This window comes from Pediculus humanus, genomic scaffold, assembly GCF_000006295.1.
Source record: "Pediculus humanus corporis 1103172107516 genomic scaffold, whole genome shotgun sequence".
Classification (NCBI taxonomy): Eukaryota; Metazoa; Arthropoda; class Insecta; order Psocodea; family Pediculidae; genus Pediculus; species Pediculus humanus.
In genome coordinates this window covers 163,243-171,655 of record NW_002987132.1, presented here as the reverse complement: position 1 = coordinate 171,655, position 8,413 = coordinate 163,243, and the positions used below count along the sequence as shown (strand labels likewise).

At 24.5% G+C, this 8,413-nt stretch overlaps 1 protein-coding gene across 1 annotated transcript; it reads left to right on the top strand.

Moving 5' to 3' along the window:
• Positions 1-943: 943 nt before the first annotated feature.
• Positions 944-4,821, top strand: Phum_PHUM169410 (uncharacterized protein; the record flags this gene model as incomplete). Its single annotated transcript, XM_002424973.1, has 6 exons — positions 944-1,151; positions 3,026-3,520; positions 3,776-3,818; positions 4,028-4,140; positions 4,240-4,280; positions 4,606-4,821. 6 exons carry the CDS (start codon positions 944-946, stop codon positions 4,819-4,821), a joined length of 1,116 nt encoding a protein of 371 aa, XP_002425018.1.
• Positions 4,822-8,413: the final 3,592 nt, after the last annotated feature.

The following is an 8,413-nucleotide window of genomic DNA, read 5'->3' as shown; positions in this document are numbered from 1 at the left end:
ACAACGAATAAATAAATAAATAAACGAGGGGGGCATGTTGAAAAGGTCGTAACGTATAAAAACGCTAGCATTCATTCGTTGTGAATATAAAGTTTCGAAAAAAAAAAAAAAAAAAAAAAAGAAATTTAAAATTTCCGTTTAGAACGAACAACGAACGTAAAGCTAGCCAAGAGTTCGTGGATGATCGGGTCTCTCCCATATTCCAGACTACTTGTTTTTTTCAAAACAGAAACAGTTACGTCAGAGTTAAACGAAAATTCAAACGAAACGGTCGGTGAAAATTTTCTTTTTTTTTTTTTTATGTATTCTAAACGCCGCGCGAAATCGAAATATATATTTATTTACTTTAACGCTGAAAAGTTTCGAAACAAAAAATAAAAGTTCGTTAAAATTTAAAAAAAAAAAAAAATTAATAAATAATAACGCTCTAAATTTTGTTTATCGTCGAAATATAATAATTTTAAAACCGCGAATTTTTTTTCGTAACGGAAATTTTTCGTGGGCGTGAAAAGAGAAAAAAAATTTCTAACGGACAAAACAAAAAAACATTTTTTAAAATAATAATAATAATAAAGTGTGATTTTGTTTTTTTTTTTATTATTATTTAAAATTAATAAAAGACTGCGGTTATTTATTAATAATGTTTTTTTAATGTTTTTCTTAAAAAATCTTTTTCTAATGTTTTGTATGAATAATATTATTATTATTATTATGGATAAAAATAATGTGACGACGAATAAATTGTGGTGGTTATTTAAATAATTTTTCAGTGCCATCGGATTTATTTATTTTAAATAAAAAAAAAGAAACATTTTTTTTTTTTTTAATAAAAAAACAGAAATTTTTTTTATTTGTGTGAATTTTAATTATTTCGCGAGAAAGAGAGAGAAAAAAAGGGTGAAAAGATTTTGTGTCCTTATTTAAAAAAATAAAAATAACAAAAATGGCGGTTCCGATAATTTTAAATTCAGAAGATGCCGAAGACAGTTACAGATCATTAGATTTTTTATTAGAACAACTTTTGATTACTCTAAGACAAGTGTTAATGTTGAGGAGACGAGAAGCGGCGTCGGCGTCGTCACCGCCGTCATCTTCGTCATCATCATCATCGTCGTCACCGTCAAATTCTCCAGCACAACAAACCGTTAGACGTAAGTAATGATGATGATAATAATAACGTAAAAAATTTTGTCCCAAAAAAATAAAAAACCTCTCGAAAGAGAGAAAAGAAAAACACGACGACGACGACGACGACGAAAAACAAATTCGAATTTGTTTGTTTTCGTAGTTGTTGTTGTTGTCGTCGTTGTCGTATCATTATTATTATTATTATTGTCTATTTCGTTTGTCGAATTACCAAAAAAAAAAAAAAAAAACAAAAACAAATTTTGTAATATTTTATCTGGAATCGTTTGTTACAAAAAAAAAAAAGACAAAAAAAGTCGTTAATCATTTTTTGTTATTGTCGTTTTTTATTTCCGATTAAACGATTTTTTTTCTTTAAAAAAATTTTATTTCCTGTTTGAAGAAAATTAAAATTTCCCGGGCTTTTTTTTTATATTTATTCGCGCGAATTTTAAAAGTGTCTTGGAATAAAGTTAAAAAAATTTTCCGTAATTTACGAATATTTATATTATCCGTGATTAAAATTTTTTTCGTATTAAATACGATTTTTCGCGGTCGTGAAAATTCAGCGTGATTATACATAATAATAATAATACTAATGATAATGATGATTTTCTTGAAATAAGTATGACAATTTTTTTCGAAAAAAAAAAAAAAAAAAAAAAATAGAAAAAATTCGTCCAAAACAAAAAAAAAATTAATTTTTTTATATTATTTTATTTTTTAATTTTATGATACGTGCGATGATAGGATATTTCATTATTATTATTATTACGTTATTAATAATTATTTTCGAAAACTAGATTATTATTATTATTATTATTATTTTATTGACGATCCCTCGTACGTTCATTTGTTTTTTTTTTTTTTGCGTTTATTATATTGCGCAATTAATTGCAATGACGACGGGTCAAAGACATTGAACGTGACACGTGAGAATCCGTGTGTTAAAAATTTAATTTTTTTTTTCTTTTTTTTTTTTCGAGTCTCGAATTCGGCTTTAATTTATTATTATTATTATCATTATTATTATTATTATTTCTAATCGTACGAATGCGTTTTGTTTAATTTTTTTTTTCGTCGTCGTCGTCTTCGTCGTCGTTATTAACTTTTTTTTTTGTGAGTGGTAGTAAATAAAAAAAAAAATGTTATCGTCGTATATAACCGTTAGATGTGTGATGTTAATCATTTTAAATGATGGCGTCGTAGGCGAGATAAAATGCGACAAACGTATATTTTTTTCTCTTTTTCTCTCTCTCTCTCTCTCACTCTCCTTCACGATCAGCTGAGAGAAGGTATTGTTTATATGGATTCGAAAAAAAAAAAATGTAAAAAAAAAGAAAAGAAAAAAAAGTCAAGACCTTTATAAGAAGTTGGTCGTCGTCGTCGTCGCATGTCCGGCACGTCGCGATACTGGAGTCTCCGGTCTAGGCAAACGAAAACGGCGCTCCAGTCGAAAAGTTTTTTTTTTTTTTTTCAATACTTTCGTGTTATGCGAGTAATATAGTTTGTAAATTGAAGGCTATTTTGTAACCGTTGTTCGTTGAGGCAGGTCATTAAAAACTAACTTTTATTTTTAACTTGTTTAACATCTGTTTTTTTTTTTTTTTGACACATGTTTATTATGTGATTTCTACGTATTTAACATTATTATTATTATCATTGTTATTATTATTCGTTAATTCGAAGCAGATGCATTTATATATATATTTATATATATGAAAATATGTGGATAAATATTTGAATATGCCAGAAAATTATATTGGATTCCACATCTGGAAACATTTTTCACCTGTTTCGCATTCCTTCCCAAAAAAAAAAAAACATGCCAAGTGTAATTAAGAAAAGATATTTCACGTGACATTGTTTTTTATTTTTATTTTTATTTTTTTTTAAACAGATCGACACGTTTCGAGCGAAGAAAGAAACGCTGATGATTTATTCGAATCGACAGCGAGCGAACCGGAAGAAGCGACAAGGGTTTCTCCCGAAGACATCGTTCATCAATCTAGTTTACCACTTCCCGATTTAGTTTTGGAATCATCGTCGTCGTCGACGTCGTCGCAAAATTATTCACATTTAATAAATCATCATAACATTCATCATCACAATCAGTTGCAAATTCAGCAAAGGCAAAACCAACACTACCATCATCACCACTCACACCAACACCGCCACCACCCCCGTAACCAGCATCAGCAACACCAACGAGAACGTCAGGAAGAAGGCGAAGAAGAAGAAGGACGGGGAGTGCAGAAAGATAGAGATAGAACGATGATACAAATTGAACGACGAACCGAATCAAGAGCTCAAGCACAAAATTGGGCAAGGGTCGGAGCAGATTTGAAAAGAGTCGCCGATCAATTGATGGCAACAAACAGGCTCGATCAGGTTGGTGATAACAACACTTTATCTCTCTCTCTCTCTCTCTCTCTGACTTGATTTTTTGAAAAACAATTGATTGGTTTTTTTTTGCATGGCATCTTTGAACTATTTTAATTGCATGGTTTTTTTTTAAATAAAATTATGCAATGACGTTAAAATGATAACAATAGTAATGGTAATAATGATAATGAAAGTTAAGATTCAAATTTGTGCATAAATGAATCACGTATTAATAATAATAATAATAATTAATTAAGGTTTTAAGTACTTTTAATTAACGGTTTAACCGTCGTTTTAAGATTATGTGGGTTCGATCGATGTGTTAAACAATCCTTTTGGTTCGCCATTCATTATACTTTTATATTATTATTATTATCGTTATTATTACTGTTAAAAAATAGAATTAGATTTAGAATTACAGAAAGAAAAGTTCGATTGACGAGTTATTGTAAAAAAAAAAAAATTTTCCTTTTCTTTTTTTTTTTGTAGTTAATTTTAATAATTTTAGTTTTTAAAGCAGAAGACTTGAAAATAAAATTAATGATAATATAATAAGACTTTTTCATTTGATTTTTACTAAGAGATTGTTTACAAACAAAACAAAACAAAAACAAAAAAAAATTATAAGTCGTTAGTTTGTAGTTGTTTTAGTCGTAAGTTGTTAAGTAGTCAAGACAAATAAATGTTTTCGATATATTTCGAATATATAAAAAAAAATTTGTTTATCAGGTTCATTAACAATTACAAAAAAAAAACAATTCCTGTTCCATGTTTTTCTAGATAAAAAAATTGATCGGGACGATATCTTTGCATGCTAAAATCTGCTCGAATCGGTGCCAATTAGCTTTTGCCAATAGTTTTTGCAGAAGATTTTGTTTTAGTTGTTGTTGTTGTTATTGTTGGTGTTCATCCCCTATAGACGACTAGTAAGTAATGCACATATATATATTTAATTTGTTTACGACCCTCTCTCTCACACGTACTCATACGCACCATTTTTTTTCCCTCTCTCTCTCTCTCTCTCTCTGTTTTGATTATAATCATTGTTATCATCGCGATTTTATTTGATTTTTTGATTTTTATTTTTATTTTCAGGAAGAAGATAAAAAAACAAAAAATAATAATAATAATATTAGTAATAGTAATAATAATACTAATACTACTACTACTACTAATAATAATAATAATAATATGAAAAACGATACAAAAGACGCGAGTCTTTTGTCAATATTTTGTCCGCCTTTGGGAGGTTCCGTATGGACCACGGTGGCACTAATCGTCGGATGGGGAATATTATCACGAGCCAGATGAACTCATTATTATTATTATTATATAACGTGATAAATGGACCACTGGACTGATAAGGATAAATAATAATTGGTTTATTGGTGCCTGATATTGTGGCTTGCCCTCGCGCCTTATAAATATTAACGATCGAATAAATAATGTCCGAATTAAATGGGGTCCATTATTTTGTTTTTTTTTTTTTCTGTTCTGTTCATTATTTATTGTCAACGTCATCGTCATCATTATCATCATCATTATCATCATCATCATTTTTTCTTTTTGCTCTTGTGTTGTTATTATTATTTTTATTATTATCGTAATAACTGCCGTTAGTTGTGTAATTAAGTTAAAGTGAATTGATAATACATATATATGATAATTTTTTCTTATCATTATTATTATTATTATTATTATTATTATTATTATTATTATTATTATTTTACAATGTACATATGATGACGTCACAATTAGTTTGTCATTATAGTTTTCATTTTTTTTTCTTTTTTCTTTTCTTTTTTTTTTCATTTTGTTGAGTTTTGTTTTAAATATACAATTTATTATATATAAAGAAATAATCAAAAAAAATATATATATAATAATAATAATAATAATATATATATTATTATAATAGTAAGAAAAATTATGTGGTAATAATATATATTTAAAAAAAAAATGTGTTCCAAAGAATTAAAAACCAATTTTTTTTTATAATTCAATATGATCTCAGTTTAAATATATATATATATATATTATTATTAACGGATTTGATTTTGTTTAAAAATGGCGGTGCAAAAATAATAATAATAATTATTAATTAAAAAATTTTTTTTGTTTTTTTTTTTTTTCTTTTTGTAAAATAAAATAAATAACCGCCATTTTATATTTTTATTTTATTTTATTTTATTTACTTACCGGTAATATGATAATGATAATAGTAATAATTAATAATTACAAAGTTTTTATTATTATTATTATTATTATTATTATTATTTTAATTTTTTTTAATTTTATTTTCTTATTTTGTTTGTTTTTTGTTCTTGTGTGTAATTTTCATTATTATTATTATTATTTTTTTTAAGTAATTTTTTCACAAACGTATATATTTATTTTTAGTTTATAAAAAAAAAACAAATAATAATTTATTAAGTGTTTCTTTAATTATTATTATTATTATTATTACTATTATTATTATTTTAATTTTTTTTTCCGATTGAAACATTATGTAACATAAGTAATGTATATTTATTGTGCTGCATTATTATAATATAGACTTTTATTAACTTTGTAACTTTGTTTGTGACTTTGTAATTTTTACACGGCGAGGGGGTGTTTTTTTTTTTTTTTTTATATATACACTTATGGCTCTTATACGATTCGGTTATAATAATGATAATATTAATAATAATAATAATAATGATAAAGATAAAAGAAAAAAAGCAATAAACGTTGCTCACCGTAAATTTATTAATTAATTAATTTTTTTTGTCTTCTTGGTTTTCTCACTTATGCGATCTTTACAATCATCATCATTATGATTATTATTATTATTATTGTTAATATCCGTTTGTACGAGAGACAATATTCATTGTAATATTATATTTATTTATTTTAATACGTGCAATGTGCATATACTTATGCGTATATGTTCGCATGTGTGTGCGTGCGTGTGCGTGAGTGAATAATACAAAAATTTTGCAATAAGACTAATTAAAATTAAATCATAATAATAATTGTTATTATTATTATTATTACAGTTGTCGTTGTTCTCGAATTTTGTTAGAGACAAAAACAATAAATAAAAAAAAAAGTTTTAAAAAATTAAATCTTAATTAATTATTAATAATGATAATAATGATAATTAAGCGAAAGCATAAAAACAATCATAATTAAAAATTAATTGAGGGCCTTAAAAAAGAAAAATTTTTTTTTTTCGAATAATTATTAAAATAAAGACTGATTTTTTTTTTTGTATATTTCGATTCCCGGGGGGTGGGGGGGATTTAGGGGGAAAGGTCGAGGCTCAAAAAAGGTTTTTTTTTTTTTGAATGTGTGCGAGTGTGTGGTGGGTGTGCCGAACGAAAAAAAAATTATTCAAATAATAATAATAATGACTTTTTTTTTTAGTCAATCATTCACACGTGAATTTAACGTTGCCATTCGTTGTAATAAGAAAAAAAAAATAATAATGATAATAATAATAAAGTCACAAACGAAAAAACAAATTTAATAATAAGTATTAATAAAAAAAAATTTTTTTCTTTTTTTTATCTCTCAGAAAATCGATAAGTAAATGAATGAATTAATAAAATATTATTATTATTATTATTATATTATTATTATTATTAGCTTGTAATGTTATTGAAAAAAAAATAATTTAAAAAAAAAAAAAAAACAAAAAAAAAACGAAAAAAAAAAAACAAAAAAAATGATAATAATAATTTCGGCGGATGCCAAACTTTCGGCATCTGCTCTTATGACAGTTTTCAAATGATCTCCTCTGTAGTATTTAGTCTCTCGTTGCGGTCTTTTTAAAATTTAAATGTAAAAAAAAAAATTTATAAATAATTATAATAATAACAATAATAATTAAAACCATAATGGCCGCCGACTGCTGACTTCTGTATATAAATATATATATATATATAAATCAAAATTGTGATGATAATGATAACGATGATGATAATGAAAATAATAATAATAAATAATAATAATATGAGAAAAAAGCTCGATTGTGAAAATTTTCTTTTTATCAAAATTATTGTAACGATAATAATAATGATGATGATAATGATAATATAAATACCAATTATTATTATTATCATCATCATTGTGATTTTACAATCATTTATTTTATTTTTTTTATACCTTTAAATTTTCCAAAAAAAAAGAAAAATTAAATTAAATTTGTCTCGCGTTAGTATTATTATTATAATTATTATTAAAAGTTATCATCATTATTATTATTTTTATTTAATAAGTAAATTATTACTATTATTATTATTATTATTATTTATAAAAATTGTAGGGAAGAAAATTTGTTTGTTCCTTTTTTTTTTCTTTGTCGTTTGTATTTTTGTATAACGTTTTATATACACACATGCTTTTAAACCCTTTATTGTTTTATTGATTTTATACATATATATATATATAAAAATACATAATTATGTACATAAATAAATAGTAAGTAAAGTAGATAATTATTCCGATAGATAGATAGATAGATAAATAAATAAATGAATGAATGAATGAATGAATGAAAAAAGATAAAAAATAAATACGAATAATTTTTGTATGAAAAAAAAAAAAAAAAAAAATTTACGATATATTTTTAGTATATAAGAAACGAGTTTTTATTATTATTTGTACATTAAAAGAAAAAAGAAAACGTTCGAAATTTTTTTTTTCGGTTAAGAAAAAAAAGGGATTATCAATATTATTATTATTATTATTATTATTATTATTTGAAAAAATCCGCTAAAAAAAAACTGGAATGTAAAAAAACTGGAAAAGTTTTTAAAAACGTGAGAGTTGGTGCCTGTCGCGTATTAAAAAAAATTTTAATTTGGATAACGTGCGAGTTTAAGTTGGGATTGGTTTTTTTTTTTTTAAATTTTCC